At 33.5% G+C, this 22,132-nt stretch overlaps 1 protein-coding gene across 1 annotated transcript in view; it reads right to left on the bottom strand.

Annotated features, from left to right (window-relative positions):
• LOC128894518 (glutamate receptor ionotropic, NMDA 2B) overlaps positions 1–22,132 on the bottom strand; it is a 351,645-nt gene that overhangs the window by 172,270 nt on the left and 157,243 nt on the right. Inside the window, exons 2-3 of the mRNA XM_054156300.1 lie at positions 16,244–16,747; positions 7,784–7,955 (exon numbers count right to left, since the gene is read on the bottom strand). Coding sequence (XP_054012275.1) covers positions 7,784–7,955; positions 16,244–16,543 — 472 coding nt within the window. The 5' untranslated portion in view covers positions 16,544–16,747. The remainder of the gene's footprint in view (positions 1–7,783; positions 7,956–16,243; positions 16,748–22,132) is intronic.

Here is a 22,132-nt window from a genome sequence, read left to right as displayed (position 1 = left end):
ATTTCAATTTATCCAAATTTCACTTTTAGTAAATTTTACAGTTTTAGTACAATTTTAAGAAACTAATTGAGTGAATTAAGATAAATTGTAACTGATCAGAACTGATCAATTTTCCTTGTAAGAGGGCCGAATGTTGGACTTCTTAATGATATAATGATAAACACTTGCTAAAAGCAACGTAACTCGATTTTTAATATCAAAAACAATCAAATACTTCTGACATTTGAATTTTAAAATCATTATTCTACTCAATCTAAAGGAAATAGTATTCACAGCTATTACATCAAGTACTTACATTAAAAATAAATATAATCATAAAAATATTTAACAATAACATCAATAATTAATCATTTTTCATGTATATTTTCATTCAAAGGCAACAGTTATTTTTATTCGTTCAATATGAAGTATAATATGATTCTATTTATAATTCCAATACAAGTTTTTATTCTTGTTTATGTATAATGAAGATATGGTTTATCTTTTAACCCACGTTGAAAATATTTATCTAAACAAGAATTCTGCCGGCTTCTAAGCCATAGGTGGCAGACACCAAGTATGAGTTTGAAATGAGGTGGAAGCGAACCGAGACCATTGCATGCCCCTGATAAGCACTTATCGCGGTTGAACTATCGACTCTTTTCAGCCAGTGAATTTGTGGACACCACCTTTTATATGGACTGAAAATTATCTAGCTGTCTGCACATGGAGGCATACCGTGTTTGGCGAGGGATGCTTCGTTAGTGGCAATTAAACTGGGGCTGAGAGCTCGACGATCCCCATTTCAACGCGCTATTTTGAGGAGCAGATAAACAGGCACAGAATATTTTGGTTGAATAAGCGACTCGTATCAATGGATCGTTGCTTCCACCTCCTGATTAACCCTCCGTTGTGTGAATATGATTATATTTTTCAGGAAAGAAATTATTTCTTGATCACTGGTACCAAAATGTGTATTTTTAAATTGCAGAACACGTCTGAATTACGAGATTATTTTTATTACGTATTTTAATTCGTATATTATTTGATATCACTTTTTCTTTTCTGACGAGGGTCGCTCGATTTGGTAATCGAAACGTTAAATTAAAAAACATTCATGTTACTACACATGTATGTTTTTAGAATTGTCAAATGTACTTGAATTAGGTGAACCTTCCTATTAGTTTTTTTTTCGTGACATTATTTAAGTATGTATTATTGTAAAGCATATCATGTTAGATATTCAATATCCGTATGATGAATTAATAAACCTTTACAATGGGTGTAGAAAGTATTCGTACACCGATCAATTTCCAAAAAAGCTGTGTAAAACTGTAATTTATTAACTTATTTTTTATAAACAATGACATTTAACATATTCTCGGAAATGTCTAAAATAGATAGATTACAAAAAAATAGTTATTTATATAAGTTGCGAAATTAACAAGAAAACAAACAATTAATCGATAGAAATATTGAAGCAATAAGTATTCGGATAACTGTTTAACAGTACTTTACTGGAAATTTTATGTTTTCTAATTCGCACGGAACAATAAACTAATGTGTTTACGTTACAAACTCTGCTGTAAATGGTTCGTCAAAAGAATCGTCCAAATACTTATTGCTTCTATACTTTTACCCACTTTTCGCATTTTTTTGTTAATTTCACAAATTATATTAACTAGTAAATGTTGTTTTTGGACTATATCTATCTTACAGATTTCGAGAATATGTAAAATATTATTGATTATAAAAAAAGAAATTAAGAAACTACAATTTCACACAAAAGTTTTTTGGGAAATTGATCGGTGTACGAATACATATTACACCCACTCCATATCGATTGTTAATATAGACAATTTTCATTTTCCAATGTAGTGATTGCAGTGAAGAGTCTAATTCATTCATTTCGAAGTTAACCGCTACCAACACTTCCAAATCTCGATGAGAAGAATAGCAGGAGTCAGCAAAGAAAGTTTCTTTTCTAACCACCTCAACTCTCCTCGTTATCGTTAATTCGTCGACGAAGACAAGTGCAAATCTATTATAGGTATGATGCGGTAGCGCAGACAAGTAGAAAACGAGAAAAAGAATTTCTTTGAGATATTTTTCTCTGTCGACGCATCATTTGTTATCTGTATCACAATACGATTCTGTAGCAGCGCATTAACCTCCTTACATTTTTTTCTTTAGGTGGAAGATATATTCCTCAAGTTATTTCTTGTTACTTGCGCCTCGACTTGTTCTGGAGTTAGACAAACGTAATTGAATTACAAAGTTACGACATACAGGTGAATTTTATTATTTACAATTGTAATGAAAGAAAATGATTCTTTGAAAGATTATTTTGTAAAGGAATTACATGAAATCCTCATATTTTTGGTGAAATTGATAAATGTAGTATAAAGAACTGTAGGCTATAATATTTCGAACAACTGAAGAATATTGTAGTTTCGTTAGTTTCATGTCATAGAAGGACTTGATAAAATAATTTTAATCTGTCTTGAGTGAAATTAATAATGATAATGGTTCATGTGACCTAAACGTCGGTTAAAATGTACAAATAATAATAATTTGGAATAATTTTACTGCTTCAATCGTAAATACAGATTTTTCCAAACGTGTCGATGAAGGTAAAACTATGGTTTCGTTTTTTGAGCCCAACGAGCGAGAGACCTTAAAGTGACCTCTGTATAAGAAAAATCGCATATCGACATTTCATTCGTGGTATCCTATTTCATCCCCTAAATCCTACGTTAGGATAGATGAAACTTATCTTGGTTCAGTTTTCCTCCAGGCTGGCATAAGAGGATCGCATGTATAGGTAGGTGAGATGAATCAATCGATACTTAGATACTTATACTTAGGGTGTGAAATTTCTTAGATTATTATCGACACTTAGAGGGTGTGAAATTTCTTGGATTATTGACGTGTTATCTAATTTAGAGTTTCTCTCTCATTCTTATTATAACTGAATTAGACAAAGCCTATTATAATAATACGTTTCATTTCAATTTTTTATCGTGTACCTAGTTTGTTTTTCTACTTCATCGCGTTTACTTTCTACGAAACTTAAACAACGAAGGCGTAGCAGAAATAAATCAGTAAATTTCATTTCATTTCAACTGCTTCTAACACATATGTATTTATGGTTTAACACGTTAGACCAAATAACAATTAAGCAGATAAAATGCGACTAAATTATTACTGTGTTATCTAATTAGGAGTTACACTTATTTTTATTATAATTGAACTAGAAAGAACTCTTTCATAATACATCAACGACAATAAACATTTTTTAACCGACTTCGAAAAAGGAAGGTGTTACTCAATTCGACATGTATATTTTTTTCTTCTTTTTTTTACGTGATCTTTTATTTGCTCTATTGCCAAATCTGCAATCATCTCTCCAAATACCTCTCCAAAGCTATTGTAGTAAAAGGCTAGGACTCACAGTAGCGACCCTAATTTGCTGGAAAAACGCAAGAGACACGAACCTCGTCGCTGATTCGTGTCGACGAATGAGAGCAGAAAATGAGAGGAAAATCCGACTTATCCCAATGGCCGCGAATAGGGTTTCAGACTTGCTATAAAGGTCAAAGCTGGCACCCCTATAAAAGACGCCAATGTCCCACAAAGTGGCCTCCAACCCACCTATAGGACACTTCCCTCTTTAACCTGGCACTCGTACGCTTGCAAAGGATATTGACGAAATTTATGGCACCCTGTGCGTCACGTAGTTTGAGATCTTGAGGAAAAGTGGACTTCGAAGTATGCTACTTTGGGTAAAGAATACTCTTATCGTGTAGTATCTTATTTTATTCTCATGTTTATTTTATTCTTATTTTTAGTTTCATTCATGTTAGTTTATTAAATTTCTGTGTGTTAATTAATTCATATATTTATTTGATATTATGTTTTTATAATAACACTCCAGTTGCACTTTATTTCTTGATAATGAAATTAAAAGATGAGAAATAGACAAGAAAATAAAATAAGCTTTTATACAGATTTTTAAAGTACTATCGTCTCACGTTCGTCAGCTAGAGAATTTTAATGTATTCATTAGTTTATAAAAGCGAATAAAATAAGACAACGATTACAGATTATCTAAAAAAATCATTTTAAAATATTTTCAGATGCCCAGACCGACAGCGAGATTAAATGTTTTAAATTTAAGATTTTTCAAAAAGTGGAGTTCATCGATTTGTGCAGTGAACGGCTCAAATATTCATTGGCAAAAAATACAAGTGTATTTTCAAAACATTATTCAGTCATTCCGATTTTCCACCATGAATGGCTGAGTTGGTTCGCGGGAGAATATTTAGGGTAGAGCCCTCGCTTAAAACAATCTCGACAGAAGTTTTCACGGTGAGCGGTAGTTGTCACATAAGGCGGATCAAGTCGAAAGTCGGCTCGAAATTTACATCCGTTTAAATCGAGTGACCCATGTATTCTAGACTAGCGTGTTTCATTTAAATATTAGTTTACCTTTAATTTCACGGTGGAAACGTTTCGCTCGTTTGGAAGTGTGGACCCAATTAGAGGCGCACGAGACGTAAGGATTTTCTTCTTTCTTTTTTATTCCAAAAATTTCATGCTTCAAATAATTGAACGAATGAACGAGCGGAACCGGTGAAGTCGTATAAATTGAATGCGTTTAAAAATTTCACAGTCGACCGGCCGCGTTAATATTCGAAAGCGTGCGCGTGCGAGTAGAGAAAATTACGCGAACGGGATATAAATAGGCGCGAGGTAAACGAAGTACGAACTACGAGGGATTAACGAAGAATAAGGTTCAAAATGTAAGATACGATGTAGATTTAACCGTGGTGGATATTAATTGCTCTTTTTAGTTCCAACATTGAGATGTTCTCTTTTTTTTTTAATTCGGAAATGCTGTTAATTATACATATGTGGATGAATATAATTATTCTATAATTTATTTTGGAATAATCATATGAGGTGTTAGAATTTTACGTAGTTTGAACAGATTGTTCTGTTAATAAATAAATAGTCGTTCTTTAATTCTAGCTATGTCTAAGTGTAACTTGATATTTGTGGTGTATTCTTTATAGGAATACTTTTTAATGGGTAGTGATATATATGTATCAGTCTGTTTACAGTAAATGATACAAAATAAAATATATATAAATATGAAATAACATATATTTTATTATGAACAGACTGATAGATGTTGACTGATGATGATGATCTATATATGTAATTTGAACTGTAATTTTGAGGGACAATTATTCTAACATAAAATTATTTTAATTAACAAATTAGTTTGCTCCTACTACCTCTAATTACAAAGATATAGTTACAACATAACATAACTAAATATATACAAATAATATATAAAAAATATATAGCACATAGTTACATATAACACAATTACAATAAAGTATGCACATACAATAAATATGCATATGATTTTTGTAGTTTTAGTGTTAAGACACTTTCTAATATGAATATTAAATCAATATCCATGAAACACTAAACAATGTTTCTCCAAAGAAGTTTCCCAACATTTTTTAATTTTATTTTCATTATTTCCAAACGTTATAAACCACTGCTTGAAATAATATCAACACAGGTACATGGAATCCAGGGGTTCATATTCCAACATCGAATTAGTTTTTGCAGCCCCTTGTCTCGCAGTTGTCCATTCTTTCCTCGATCCTAATTACGCTCGGGTGAAGTCGTCGACAGGGACGATGGAGAGGCTTCATTTTTTATCCCTTCCGTTTTATTTCACCCGGGGAACGCTTTCGGTCGAGACGTAATGGTTCACAGGTGTTCAGGGAGCTTACGCGAAAAACTGTCTACGGTGGCCTTTGCAGCTGCCTCGTAAACAAGACGTACCCGCTTACCCATGGATGCGTTATCATCCTTCTCCTTCCGGGGTGACGTCACCCCGGAAGTCTATGAGTCAGCACGGTTTCCTCTATCCGAGATTTATACGAGAGTTCGCGATAGAGCTGTACGCGTTTATCTTTTGACTTATTCACGCGTCGGGAATGGCTTTGGGCCGACTGGCGACGTCCATATCGTTCCGCGACGGGTCCTCACGATCGCCAAACAATGAAATTATGAATCATGTCTTGAGCAACTCCAGATGAATTAATTTTATATTTTAGAGATGGGATCCAGGATAAGAAATTAGAATTTTTGGATTTAATTCTTGATTGTAGACAGGCTCTGCATTTTCAAATACAGTGTACTGCAAAATATATCTTGTAAAAAATAAAGAAGTTGAAGATGTCCGAAAGCCAGGTGGCTATTAATATCGTCTCTTAATGTTATGTTTGGTTTTTTTATTGAGTTTGTAATAATCTCTTCGTCTTTCTTCTTGAAGAGAAATGGTTAAGAGTGTACATACTTTCTTTTCTTATAAATTTAATTCAGATCACGAAAACTACATATTTCAGGCATAGAAGTCATCAAGCTATAGCTATATTTGAATATAAAATTGTGGTTTTGTTTATTAAAATGAGTACTGTAACTTTCCTTTTATTTTTAATTTTGGAACTACAAATGAATTTTCGTCGTGAAAAAATTATTATAAATTAATATGACTGCAAACAGCACTTCAAAAACAATATGTGATTAATCTATTAATTTGGATGAAAACAGTATCTCAATAGCAATAGCATAATGAGCCCCAAATGGAAAGTAAATGAAACATAGATGCATTACATTATTTAATATTAAGTACATTATTTCATGAAATTATGTAATAATTGAATGTAATTTAATATAATATATACATCATTAAATTTTATTATTTCATAATTTCACCAATTATATTCTGTATACCTTTCGTACTTAATTTCCACACAGACTTTTATTCTTTATCAGCCAAGTGTCAATCTTGAATTCATTATTAAAATTATATAATGGTAGCCTCGAAATTGGATAGGCAGATGTATATAGTTCCAGCACTTCAATATTAATGGAAAGGAGTTAGAACGCAAGGTGAAGCAATATTTGACGATCACTTTTACCCGTTCGAGGATGAAACCGCTTTTCAATCCTCTGGTGGAATTCATCCGTCACAATCCAATCTAGCGGATAGAATTAACGAATCTCTCTGAGAATTCTTAATCCATCGCTGGTCTGATTTATACTCGTTGGTCTGACCATTGAAGGGACGAATAAAACGGGAAGCAAAGATGACAAAGACGTCGGATTTAAAAGAAAGTCTTTGTTCGAATGAAAGGAATTACGCGGCGAAGACGACCGCGTCACATGCAAACGAATCATTAATTACGAGAACTCGCAATTGTATCATGAGAATGTTCATTCAGACACAAAATCTTCTGACGTTACTTTATATTTGTATTTATATTAATTATTATATTTTCGAGTAGACTGTGAATTTCATGCTTTTAAGGCGTATGTGAATACAAATTAATATAAATACGAATATAAATATTAATGTTATTGTGTAAACAAAAGAGTGTTTATGAATTCCATTATATGTATACTGTATTTTATTATACTCTATAAATGCATATAATCTGCTGTCTATTTATGAGATAATAACGTCAAGAAAGATGTTAATATACAATGACCTTCCAACTCTTATTGATGTTTGAAATTTATTGATAGTACTAACAGAAATTGATCTGGCATGTTCATTAACATTCGGTCTGAAGCTTATTTCGAACCAGCCTATAAACTATCGTTATATCCTCTATTTTTCTCGTAAGCGCTAATTGTTTGGATCAAGCTAATTATATCATTAAATCGGTTTGACGTTGTATAAGAAGTTATATTTAAAAAAATGTAAACTTACTGGTGGGACTTGGCGTCAGCGCCTTCATGGCAACCTTCACGTGAATGTCGTATCGTTCGAAAAGTTTTAATTTTGGCCCCCTCGTGCTCTTCTGAAGCATGATGACAGCAGACGTCACCGCCTTCGTGTACTCCCTCACACCAAATGACTTGTGCGGCACCATCAAGCCCACCTGTTACACAAAAGAGCACACTTTGGTAGGAAAAAATAGGCTACCTTCGCCGGAAAATTGCATTTCCACTTTATGAAGCGGTCTCGGTTCCATGAACAATTGAATGAAATTTTAAAGTTTCATTTGTGCTTTGAATGGCACGTCCTCGCAGCCTTTCAATCTCACAACGTTTCTTTAACCTCTTCAAGCCTGCTGCACATTGTTATCTACGTGAACTTTACTGTTAGTTGCTTCCAAATGTTTTTTTCTCGAGCATTTTCAATTTGGGTAGCAAGAATTCTTTGTAGTCTTTTTAGAATTCTTTAGTTCGGTGTAGTCTTTGTAGAGCGAGTGTTTAATTTACTATTAATAGGAATCTAAGGTAAGGATGTAACGAAGATTTAATACGAAATGTTGTGTTTTAAGAAAAGGAATTTTTGAGACTAAACAGAGGGCAGATATTTTGTATCACAATTTAATTTTTTATCTTAATTTAAGTTATCTGTAAATGTATATTTTCTGCCATTTTTAATAATATAAATATAAATAAATATTTGAATTAAGTAAAAAATCTTCAATCAGGGCCTGTCAAGAGTATTCGTATTAATTATTTACAAAAAATATTGATAAATACAAGTTACAGTAGAAATCATAGATCATCTTATCTCTCTAAAAACTTATAAAATATTTTAAGTTAAGTACATATTTACTGTGCTTGAAATTGTCTTTAAATCAATCGTGCCTATTATTATGATTGATAGACGCATGCTTGCAACTATAAGGCAAACCTGGGTGACATTACCTACTCAGTAGGATAAAACAAAGTGCATCACGAAGTGTTCACTTTATTACCACGAGAATGGATCAGCGAGCACCTGTTGCTCAAATCGATCGGCGGCGAATGAATGGAACGTAGGCTGGAAGTGGACAGTAAGTTACAATTCTGCCTACTAGGGGTGCAAACTTTCCACGATCGCACCCTTGACCACGGAAGCATCGCCAGAAATCGTCGAACAACCACGTTCGCGTGTCTGCGGCGAAATGCCATAATTAGGGGAAGGTTCGTCAGAGTTCAGAGTCGTTCGTAATGAAATGTTATTTTCAATAAGGTTATCCGAGGTTTCTTTTCATTTTAATATTCAACAATAAACAGACTCTGCATTTTCAAGTAGAATATTGCAAATTTTCTTAATGCTATTTTTGTTTTTTATTTTCTTTGTAATAATTATTCACTGGGGGATTGGTAGATTCAACATTTTCATCTTTCTTCCTAAAGAAAGATGCCTGAGAGTATACTTTCTTTTTTTCTAATATTAATTCAAATCAAACACACTGTATGTTATAGTCGTACGAGTCATAATGCAATATAATTTCAATATTGTTACTTGCAGTTACTTTCCTTATATTTCTTAACCAAAGATGAATTTTTATTTTTTTTTTGCACAAAAGGCAAGTACAAGTGCAATACCACAGTGAACACTAATTAAGAATCGTATTTCGAGGACCTCCAGGTGAATTAATTTTACCCCTTAGCAATGGGATACAGAACCAAAAATTAGAATTTTCAGTTTTGATCCACAACCACAAACGTATTTTACATTTTGTAAATACACTATTGTAAAACTTATTTCGCGGATAGGAGATCATCAAACAACTGCGCTGCGCTCGCGTGTTTGTGGCGGGACGCCATAATTAAGAGAAGTTCCGCCAGAGTTCGCGGTCAGTTCCAAAGACACGTTCCTTCTTTATGTTAGTTTCCGCTGGCTGGGAACACATCGTTAATTAAGAATGTAAATCATGCTGGTTTTCACAATTAAAAGCCATGTTCCATGGAACTCGCCGCCATAATTGCTGCCGCGCCCTCACCAGTTTAATTTAACGCTTTAAAAATTGGCCGCTCTTTTTCATTCTGTCTTATCCCCCTTTATCAACCGCTCAGCGCGTTCTACTGCATTCTTTGGCTTTCCATGGCGAGCAATTAAACAATCTTTAACGACGTAATACTAGTTGAATGATTAGAAGGTAAAACAATTGGAAGCATTTTATCTTTGGTCTCTTCAGTGGTGACGAAAAAAATGAATTTGAGAGAGCAAGGTAGGGGTTGAATGGGCGTATACTCGAATGAAGTAAATATGTTTAGATAAATGTGTGTGTGTGTGTGTGTGTGTGTGTGTTTGATAGAAGAAATATAAAAAAATGTTGCTAGATTAAATACTTTCTAAATTGTTTCTTCATGCTTTTCGCTCGAAATATCTCATGAAGAATTTATTTTTTGTGCATCTTTCACTTATAAAGAAAAATGGCTTCGGAAAGAGAAAATATACATATATCAAATAAATATATAATGTATTCTGTTATACCCTCGTATTTAAACAAAGAACAATTGTTTCGATTAGCATGAAATACTCTTAACTTCACAGTCTTAAGTTAACTTGACAGTCTTGGATATTATTTTATATATTTAGTCATGTATTTCTATTTTCTTTGAGGTTCGTTTTTAAGAAATTATTAACATAAACTTTTCATTGTTCCTTTTAATTGAGTGCGTTGATAAATATACTGTCCAAAGAGGAACTAATTATGACTAAAACGAAAATGGAAACGACAGGAAGCATCATGAGCTTGCAGAGAGATAAATTTTATTATACAATTCTATTTAAGCCATGATTAATCGTTGCAATTAACATAAGACAAATTTAACCCAGTTTTGAATATTATTTATTATTTCTTTTCATACTTATCTTGACAAATTTTTTGTAAGAGCTTCCTCTATTTCTCTTAAATCAGTTCGTTGATAAATATATTGTCCAATGAGAAACTAATAACAGGAAGATAATAAGAACTAACCATGATGGAAACGTGAGGAGGAACGACAGGATCCATCACGACGTTCATTGTTGTCTGGCCAGCAGAACCGCGGATGTACATTAAGATGATTAAACGTCACTTGGAAATCTGATCGAAAGCGATAGTTCGCACGAGGAAAATTGAGAATAATGGTGGCTGTGACGAGTAAAGGAATAATTACTCCCGGGAGTTGGACGAACTTCTCCGTCGCTCGCTTAAACCGATTACCCAAGCAAATTATACCTCGCAGAAGAAGTTCCTAATTAGCGCGTTGGATAATGTTTCAACTGACAACTGTTGGAAAAAAAGACGAAGTTAAAAAATCCACGGTCGAGCAGCTCGAGGTATCGTGTAATTAGCGGGGTCACGTAAGCGATTATTTTCAAGAGTTCAACCAACTGAATGAGAAATGAGGGTGAAATAATTATTAAATTATATCAAAACAGTAGCTTGCGAATAAATAGAAGAATAAATGAGAATCCACTAGTCTTGTTCGACCAGTAATTATATGTTTCCATTCTTTGTCTTGGAGCAGTGTTCTCAAAAAACATTGTTAATATGGAGAAATGTGGAAACATCTTTTACTTTCATACATTTACTATTATTTTTTCAGTGTCATTTTCAACATTCCCTTTATATTATATTATATATTACTTTATCTCCGTAAAGAGATCAAAAGTAACCAAGATGAAATGTGACAAAAACATATAACACTTCCAAGAACACTCTTGTATGTATAAAAGGAAACGAATCTTTTTCCAAGAACACCAAAAACTCATTTCTTGGTATCCGACGTTCGAATGCATGATCATTTCCTTTGGGTACGCGATTGAGATCCTTTAAAGGATCTCGAAAAACTGACAAGAAATAGGAATCTCTGCTTTTAGGGATAGAAAGCTTCGGTATTGTCCATTGACAGGGAATTCCAGAAACGGAATGTCGCCCTGATTAATGTTATTTGAACTATTCGTGGAATGTACTTATTGAATACGTCGAGAAACACGAGTACGCAAGAAAACGATGTTAGCTGCGAGTTGAGAGAGTCACTCGACCTTTCTGTCATTAATTTACAGACATAGCGAACGACTTCATGCCAAATATCAAAGATAACAATCTGGCGCAATGAATGTTCTTTCGGAAAATTAACGAATGCTATAATGAAGATGGTTAGAAGAATTCTACAGAAAAATTATTGTTCAATCCTCTGTGGGTGAATATAATTTTTAATTTTTGACTTTCGAAAGTTTTTAGGTAAATTATATGACTTCAGCGTTTGTTCACAATTTGTAGGCGTATAAAAAAAAATAGTTGCATACAAATATTGATTTATATGTAATAATAAAATATACAAAGTGGATTAATTTTGCTAAAAATATTAGTGTTAATATTATTGGAGTATGTGTTTAATAAATTATTTTATTATAAGTTATTTTAATTCAACTTCAATTTGTACACGTACTTAAATCAAATTTTTAGTATGGTACTTTTGTTACTTTCTACTAACAAGTTATTTTAAATAACGTTAAAACAATTCACAACAAACAACCGTTCGTATGCCAATTGCAGATTCCAATTCCTTTTTTCTCTAAAGTGTATTTCCTTCATTTTACTTCTATCTTCAGTAAAACTTACAATTTTTATAATTAATTAATGCATAAACTTTAGTCAGAATCAGGTCTCTATGCAAATGTCTGTAGTACGATCTGTGCCATTGTCACAGCTGTTTCCAGTAGTATATTTTTGTGGATTGCTGATCAAGACTTCTAAATATACGTTAGTAACAGCGAGTCCACGTGTGAGGGCCTCCCACGTGGGTCCTTCCCCTTCCACGTACCACAACAAGAGAAACAGATATAAGTATAAAACTAATACTAGTACAGTTCAGTGTTATAAAATAGAGCGTGAACCAGAGCAGACTGATCTAAGCAGTCGTTGATCGTGCATCACAATACGAGGATCAAAGTGAGAAACTTGCCTGTGCTCCGGAACTTATACTGAACTCGCTTGAATTAGTGAAGTCTTTCGAAACATTAGTATAAATAAATAATTTAATGCGAGTGAAAAGAAGACATTTATGTTTATGAGACTTTATAAATAAGTGTTGACAAGCACACATCGATATGGTGTCATCTTATGAATGAGAAGAAGAAATTGGAGGTAATGGATTTAGAATATTGGTGAGTAAATATGTACAGTGGGTGTAAAATGTATTCGTACACCGATCAATTTCCCAAAAAACTTTTCTGTAAAATTGTAGTTTCTTAACTTCTTTTTTTATAATCAATGATATTTTACATATTCTCGAAGTCTGTAAGATAGATATAGTCCAAAAACAACATTTACTAGTTAATATAATTTGTGAAATTAACAAAAAAATGCGAAAAGTTGATAATAGTATGGAAGCAGTAAGTATTTGTACGATTCTTATGACGAACCATTTACAGTAGAGTTTATAACGTAAACACATTAGTTTATTGCTCCGTACGAATTAGAAAACATCAAATATCCAGGAAAGTACTTTTAAAAATGAAGAAGAATTAAAACGATTTAAAAATTGAAGAAGATCCGACTTCGAACAACTAATAATTTAGTTAATTTAACGCTTAGAAGAGTTACAGTAATTATAAAATCAAAAGAAAATCTCACGAAGGAAGTATTATATACTTGTAAATTAATGTAAATTTAATTTTTTTAAATGAAGTTTTAAAAATTAAACAGTTGAGCGAATACTTATTGCTTCAATATTTCTAACAATTAATTGTTTTTTTCTTATTAATTTCGTAACTTTCATTAATAGCTACTTTTTTTTGTACTCTATCTATTCTAGAGATTTCCGAGAATATATAGAATGTTATTGTTTATAAAAAATAAGTTACTAAATTATAATTTTACACAGTTTTTTTCGGAAATTGATCGCTGTACGAATACTTTCTGCACCCACTGTATGTATGTATATTATAATTCACAGTTAAGTGACATTTGACGTAGGTATACTTTGCATGGATGAAAAAGTGGTTACTTAAGAAGAGAATCCAGAAATAAAAGATTCTGAGCTAGTAAGCTCCTTAGGTAAAGGACCTTGAAGTATAGGATCTCAAAATAAAAGATGGTAAAACAGAATTATAGTGAAATATGGTATCCCTAAATAAAAGATTGTAAAATAGAATCATCGTAAAGTACAGGATCGTAAAAAGTCAAAACCCTAAAGTAAAAGATTCTTACTCACTTAGCCTATACCATCGTCTGGGAGACTTGGAACGGAATATGGGTCAGAAACAGATACCACGTATCAAGGACATGGTTGACCTACTCCAAGGGGATAACGCAACCAACTATGACTTGGATTAGCGTGACTTAAATCATAGGTTAAGAGGTTAAACAGGGGACCACAGGAAGTGAGAACCGTGAAGCATAGGATCATAAAGTAGTGGATCCTCAAGTAGAGGATCTTGAATTAGAGGATTTCAAGGTAGAAGATCCTGACGTAGAACATCGTGAAATAGAGCATCGTAGGAATTAATAATCAAAACACTTCTCCTTCACTAAACCTAACCATTTTAAACTTCAATTATTTTTTTTCTCGTGCTAATGTGATTTAATATTTAGGGTTAACTTGGACTAAAATTAGTATGAAAAAAATAAAAAAAATTATAGTGTAGATTTCGGGAAAAACTGGATTTTTTTCATGAGTAGAAATAAGGACATTTAAATAATTCAACTAAATTCAATTTTTCTCAATTCTTCTCGTTTTCAGTATCCTTCCTCTCAATCCTGATATAATACTTCTTTCAACACCGCTAGAGCAACATCATTTTCATAATTCACTTTAAAAGAGATGGTTTGTTAGCTCAGATTCCAAATTGGTAACAATCTAATAATATCTACGTGTTACGACAAGAAAAGTTACTTAGTCGAAACAGTAAACTGTGGCAACTTGTTATGCGGATATTTACGAGGGTTCTTCGATTGAAAATGAACCGGTTATCCGGTTACATCCTTTGCCTTGATTAAACTACTTGCAGAGCAAAGACGTTAATTAACCAGTCGGTTGTGACATTCTCTTTTCAGAGCGCGCACCTATGTGTGCCATGAGAATCAAGTTACGACAGGTATAGTCGTCAAACACAGAGTGATATTGGATCGCAAAGACGGCTATATTAGGTCGTCTCAAAAATTCATGTCACTTACACTTCTGTTACTCAAATTAATATGTGAAACATACTCTTAAATAAACAATGGTAACTAAATTTTACGCATGACGAGTATACTCGCCACGACACGAAGTACTGCATTTTTCCTATTTACGCGTGAGCAATTGACGATTAATTTTTGAAAGAATACTTTCGAGGATGCTCACTTCACGCGCCGACTTAAGGGTATATCCTGAATTGGGAGGTTTAAAAAAAGCGGTTTTTCGTGAATTTTTTTAGGGTGGAAAAAAATAATTCATTCTGTCAAACTGTTTATCCTATTTTCATACATATTTGAGTAGTTTGCACAAATTTTGTTCAACAAGAAATATTCAAATTGAGTGGACTGTGACGCACATTTGTAGAGGACCTCACAATTAAAACCTCCTTTTAGTAAAAAACTAAAAGTAATTTTGGTTCGACACAAAAAAACCAAAAGAAATGTTCATTTTCATACATTTGTCTACTATATGAACTAAGAAAAATCCGCAAAAATGGTGAAATATGAAATAACTGCAAGTTTGAAAAAAAGAACGAGTTCATTGGGTGAAAAAATCAGTTTAACTTAATAAACAAGTTGTTTAAAATTTTTTTTGTATGAATTTTCTTAGTTCACATAGAAGAAAAAATGTATGAAAATGAACATTTCTTTTGGTTTTTTTGTGTCAAACTAAATTTACGACCTGCATCTTTCCCGCCGATAGGAAGTTTTAATTGCAAGGTGCTTTACAAATATGCGTTACAGTAGACTCAATTTGAATATTTCTTGTTGAAAAAATTTCTACAGACTACTCAAATATGTATGAAAATAGGATAAAAAGTTCGATAGAATTAATTATTTTGTTTCATTCTAAAAAAATTCACGATAAACCGCTTTTTTTAGACTTCCTAGTTTAGGATACCCCCTCAACTGCAAATGAATATTTGGAAATTGTGAATAGTGAATAAAACATGGGAGATGAGAGTAATATGGATTTAATGTTCGCTTGAGAACGTAAGAATTACAACTGGATGACGGTCGTTCTCGTGTTTTCGACACGACGGTCATCGAGGAGCTGGCCTCGCGATAGTCAAATATTTTCCACCGTTAGAACCCATTGTTACGCCGTAACACTTCCAATGACAAGTATACTCGTGAATCACAGCTGACTGGTTAACCTTGTTACTGCCAACCGCAATCAAGCAATTATCTTCTCACTCAACAAAAATCTCTATTCCAACAACGCAGCCCGACTCTTTCCACTCAATTTAACCATTAGAAACAGTACCAACCTCCAGAAGGGTGATATTATGAGCGCCTCCCTCCGAGTGCGGCGCGTGGGTGAATCGCGGTGGCGACGGTGTAGTTGTCGTAGTGGTGGTAAACGATCTCTGCCTCGTTGAATTTGGAAATCTGCCCTCGCCAAGCCTCACCCCCGTTCCCCGTCCGAATCCTAGCCCCTTGGTGTGCGTTGCCCTGTCGCTGGTGCCGATTTGAATGCCGCTACCGCCCCTCGTGAGCCCGCCGGTTTGCAGGCTGTTCACCGCCAGCATAAGCGACACCAGCGAGCACAGGGACCACGAGCTCCTCATTTTTCAGCCGTTTTCCACGGAATGCTTATTATAGCCACCCCCCGGGCGCGTCTGTCGTTCGCTTGCCACGCAGTTACCCGCCGCTTCCAAGTGTCGAGGGTTCCATTCAGGAGGATTGAGAGCTCAGCCGCGGTTCGTTGACGCTTTGGCGTCCGAGCGGGCATTTCTTACGCCTCGACGATCCTCCATCGCGAGCCGACGTCCCTGAAACAGAAATTGCCACGTTTCGAGACCCTGTGTGGATAAGGAGAGCTTTCTTGTTCTCGTGAAATTCATCGCGACGCGTTTCGTCGCTTTTTGCGTTTAGTTTGACGTCGATTAGTTTGGCTGTTCGCGCTCTTGGCGCGGATTGTGCTAATAATGGTTATTTAATCTGCTGGCTGAGCGAGAGAGATTTGTTAGGTGCTTGTGAAAGGGGTGCAAGCTGCCTTCGTTTTGTAGCTATATTTATTTGTAATTCGACACGTAGGTATGTAAATGAATTTTATTTATCTTTGAACCCTCTATCTTGATGTTTTGCAATCTTGTATGTCTCTTGAAACATTTCAATTTTTATTTAAAGTAATCTGGACTCTTTTGACATAACTATATTTTAAATATGATTACACATGATTTCAAATAATATTTAATTTTATTTAAATATACAATTGAAACAGTTATTTTATTTTTTAAATACAGTTACGTTATCTTTTCTTTTACTTCAATAAGCCCTGTTCTATCGAATTATAGTAATTATGCATGTATAATCGTAATATAATATATAACTGGGTGATTTATCTTCTGTACATATACATGGTATGTATGTATTTTTCTAATTATTTAATGGAAACGATTGAATCATTTATCTCAACCTGATATAATATACATATGTATGTATATGTATGCATCGTATAATATGAATATCTGAGATTGTTTAAAAAAATTATTGAAGAAAAGCAAACCCACTGGAGTCGAAATAATCACCCCTTGAAAAAAGGAGAATGTTATAAAGAACATGTTGGTCGTAAAGAATGGAAAGTAGACTCTTTTGAATAATGATTCGCAAGATAAATGTTTGCGGAGTACTCGAGCATCGCTGGAGGCAATATTTTAACGGTGAAAAATAGGGGTTTCTTTAAATATACAATTGAAACTTAGCACACAGGAAATCTATGCGAATGTAGGTCGACTATGATCGTCTTTCTTGGGTCTTATATAATTACATACTGCCCTTTGCATTTTCCTCAAAGTTTTTTATCTAGAATAATGTATAAATGATAGGTATTTGAAATTTCATTGCTGTAACAATACGAACGCTCGCGAACGCGCCCGCATAGTAACGCGGCTTGTTGGTTGACCGCGGTCTGTTAGCAACGATCGGGTATAAGAATCGCTCTCGCAGTAGCGGACGCGGCATTCTTTGCTGCACTCTTAAGAGAGAACGAGAACCTGTTTCCAAATTCCTTCCTGCGAACCTACATCCCTTACATTGCTAATTATTCTGATTGTCCGATTAAAATTTTCTTTTTAAAAATTCATACTAAACAAAAATAGTAGTAAGAAACTGTTTCAAGCATGTGTAAGAAAAATCTTGTCTGCCCAATGTAGCATCATTTGTAATCGCCACTTTCTATTTTTAAAATAACTATATCAAAGTACATATATTAAATTTATATATTTTCACTAAAACTGCTTGATGAGATCAGGTTAGAAAAACAACTCAGTACTCTGCAGATATTCTTCACAAGCCAGAAAGCTGAACGTGTCTAAAGTACTGTAGATTATTCCCATTCCTTTTTGAGTGAAAGGAGTGGTTTCAATTAAGTCTGGTTCTAATTTGATGGTAGTAGCACAAAGAGGATCCTAATTTGAGCTGTAGTAGATAGTGCAAGGCTCGTTTAAAGGCAGTTAATTACTGGAGTCGCTTTACCATTTTAGTATTATTACCGTTATCTGCGTTGTATAGTGTCACCGAGGCCAGAATTATTAAGCAGTTAGCAACAGCGACGTAAGGAGGAAAACGGAATCTTGAGATTATAATCGTCGTCGTGTATACATAACGCCAATCGTTCATTATAAAATTGTTTCAAGTACAATTAGAAAAAATATATGCAATGCTTCCTTATTCTAGAATTTGTAGCACCCTTTAGAAAACACGTCAATTTTATTTATTGTTTGTCATCGAAAAATAGTGACAATGAAAATAATGTAAATTATAACCTTATTTTTCGAATAATCTTGTTTCTTCGATAATAATATTATGTTTTTAAATAGATAATATTAGGTCATTTATCCTATTAATATAGCGATTCCTTTTAATTACGGCAACTAAATCTAATTATTATTTATTATTATAAACTTGCGTCAAATTGTAAAATAATCAAATAATTCCTTCATAATATCGATAATAATAGTATTTCTTTAAAATTACTCACATAAAATGTAATTAAAGGTAGCAATAATAAATGAAAGTGTCACAACAAAGGAACCAATGTGGTAATAAATGTCGAATCTCCCTTTAATAATATTAACTGAGTAACTCAATTTGCATAAACTTTTAAAATAATTAAATAAAGAATTCCTTTTGCTTCATAAATAATTTCTTCATTTATTACTTTCACAGAAGAAGGCAAAGGAGTTACTTTTCAAATAAAAAATCAGTACAATAATGAATGAAAGTATAATAATAATACAACCAATGTAGGAATAAATAAATTCAATTTCATAAAAAGAAAGTAATTTTGATTAGAATTAAATGAAGATCATAATCTATTGGATTGAAAGCCGCAGTCGTTGCTAGAGCGAGTGTAACGGGTGTCGTGTAAAATCTTCATTTATAATCCCCTACGGGAGCATAATAGACACCCCGAAAGAAGGAGTATGCGAGGAAGGGATACTGCTTGCATAAAATTTAGAAAATGTCCCCGGTGGTCGCTGCCGATTCATGTCGAAGGCTTGTCGTTGATATTCCAAGCACGACACGCAGACACGTGGAATTTTCATTGTCCCTGAACGCCAAAGTTCCCGAGTTAAAAGCGTCAGCTACTCCGCTTCCGAAGCATTTGCGTTCATTTACGTGTATTAACAGCATTTAATGCAAAGTGCATACTCTATTGAATTATTCACGATGAATGGAATTCATTATAATTTACTGCAAATGTCCCGAATCATCCAGAAACTAGCCAGCCAGGCCGTATTATTGAGATCGGATTCAGTTCATTTCTGGTTTCGAGCGTATTAACGCGTTTGAAGTATCAAGGAATTTTCCGTTGCATATGTCAATTACTTTTCTTATATTATAATTAACTCGAGAAAACATTTGTGTTTTATAGGCAAAATGAATTAACTAATCACCTCCATACAAATAACTATATACGTATTATTTTCCATACTTTTTTTCATTCTTGACATCTAGTAAAAATTGAAAGTGAGTAATCCTAAAGAAATGCATTTTTATAATAAAAGTAAATTACTTCATTCTTATTTATTGATTTATATATAATACTGACTCTTCTCGGTAATACTAAAAATATTTATTTCTAGAATAACTTATTTCTAGAATAAAGAATCAAATATTTTATGGAGTCTTATACATTATTAAGATAATTTTGCGAATGTTTGTTTTTAGAATTCAGTAGAAGTTATTTGTGTACAAGATGTTTCCGATTCAGTATAGATCTTATTTTTGATGCAACAAGTAAAAGTTTATCAGAGATCGTTTAGTTGAGATATTAATTACTTCATAGACGAATAAGTAATGAGAAAATAATTAGTTACTAATTGCTTATAATATTTGTAACGAAATAAATCATTCATGCAATTATATGCATATATAAAAGTACAATTATAATATTCTGCAGGTCAATAAAAAATAATTAAATTCATATCATACTAAAGAATGAAAAGATCAGAAATACTTGATCATTCATAGTATATCACCAAAAGTGCAGAATAAAGCGAAACAGAGTAGGAGATTCTAACTTTAATTTCTAACGAAATTGCTCAAATATGTCCCCTAAGCCCACAACCGCAGACATAAATTGTACCTTTTGTAAGATTCGCAATTACCAAATGATGGAATATTAAACTCGTTCCCAGATACTTTACGATACTTAACAGGCGATTATCCTCCCCGTGGCGACCGTTTTGAAAAGGAAAACGTTCTTTATGGAAACTCACCAGCGGGAAGATTAAATTAAGGAAAAGAAAATTCCCGACAAGTGCTCGCTCGAAGGTAGAATCCTGTCGCGGTTTTTGGGGAATCCGCGTTGCGTACTCATGAATTTCAACGCAAAGATTCAGCGAAACTCTCGTTCCCCAAGAATTGTTTCGGATCTCGTCTTTGCAAGTTTACACGATTAATGTCCATTTCCTGGCAACGTATCATTCGCTGGTTTTCCTTAACGAACAAAAGGCTGACGACTTCCACGAAATGAATCTTCTCTAAGCCCCTTCTGTTTAGCGTATCCCCTCGTTTCTCGGAGATACTCTCGCTACGGATGTTTATTTCGAAATTCCAAGCTGCGAACGCAAACTTCCCGGCCGGTAATTGACGGCAGACTTTCTGTGATGCACTTTTAATTGAAATAAATGCGTCTTCAGCGGAAATAACTTTTTCTTGAATACAGGAGAAGATGTTTACCAAGAGCAGTTGTTTTATTTCGTTTTTGTAGCAAATGTGAATTTTGTTATATGCTATGGAACCCAACCATAAAAATGTAAGTGACAATGTTATTATACCTGTATAAATGATTATAAGCATCAATGCAAGTAGAGAAATCAATTACTGGTCAGACATACCAGCAAAGCCTTACTGAATATCAGATTTAAAATTAATTATGCAGAAGCTTTACTTTATATCTTTTAATCATTTCCACATATGAAAATATCTACTATCCTGATATATAAATCGTCTCCAAATACTTTGCGTATATAAATAATATTTCGATTGTGAAAAATGTCGTTCGGAAAATGTAACGAGTTTTCGATTTTCATGACTCAGTTTCTCACTAGCAGGAGCCTTCGATGAATACTATCGAAGATCTATCACGTTAATCCGCACCGCCATTCAGAGTTTCTAATCTAATTTCGCGACTTATCAAACACGATTAATAAACTTTCTTGGAGCCATATAACGGGCGTCCACCTCGAACGTTGATCCACGAAGCGCAATGAAACTTAATTACCAAACTTTCACGGATAGTTCAATTGTTACGCAGTTTGCGACACGTAAATGGTCCCAAAAATGTGTGTGTGTGTGTGTGTGTGTGTGTAATTAAGCGCAAGCTTGACGCAAGGTGCGCATAACTTTGGGTCCAAATTTGTCACAATTTTGTATATTATATTCCATGTTCCTCGAAAGGTATGCTTGTCATAATACTTCATAACAAGGCTGTGACATTTTGGCGAATTTTGTTATATTCGTCTATTCGAAGTTTGTAGCGATTTAAATATTTGTCAAACATAAGTTGGATGCTAAACATTAGTAAATATCCCCATTTAATTCTAGTCGTTAAATTGTCGATAACTTTAGATATTTTCATTTCCAGACTAGCTGGTAATCATTCTTTCTATATTAATTTATTACAAATTATGTATCTTCACAGATAT

Source organism: Hylaeus anthracinus, unplaced genomic scaffold (assembly GCF_026225885.1).
Source record: "Hylaeus anthracinus isolate JK02 unplaced genomic scaffold, UHH_iyHylAnth1.0_haploid 4, whole genome shotgun sequence".
In the NCBI taxonomy this organism is placed as follows: Eukaryota; Metazoa; Arthropoda; class Insecta; order Hymenoptera; family Colletidae; genus Hylaeus; species Hylaeus anthracinus.
The sequence above is the reverse complement of the archived record's forward strand: the minus strand, read 5'-3'. Positions and strand labels throughout refer to the sequence as shown.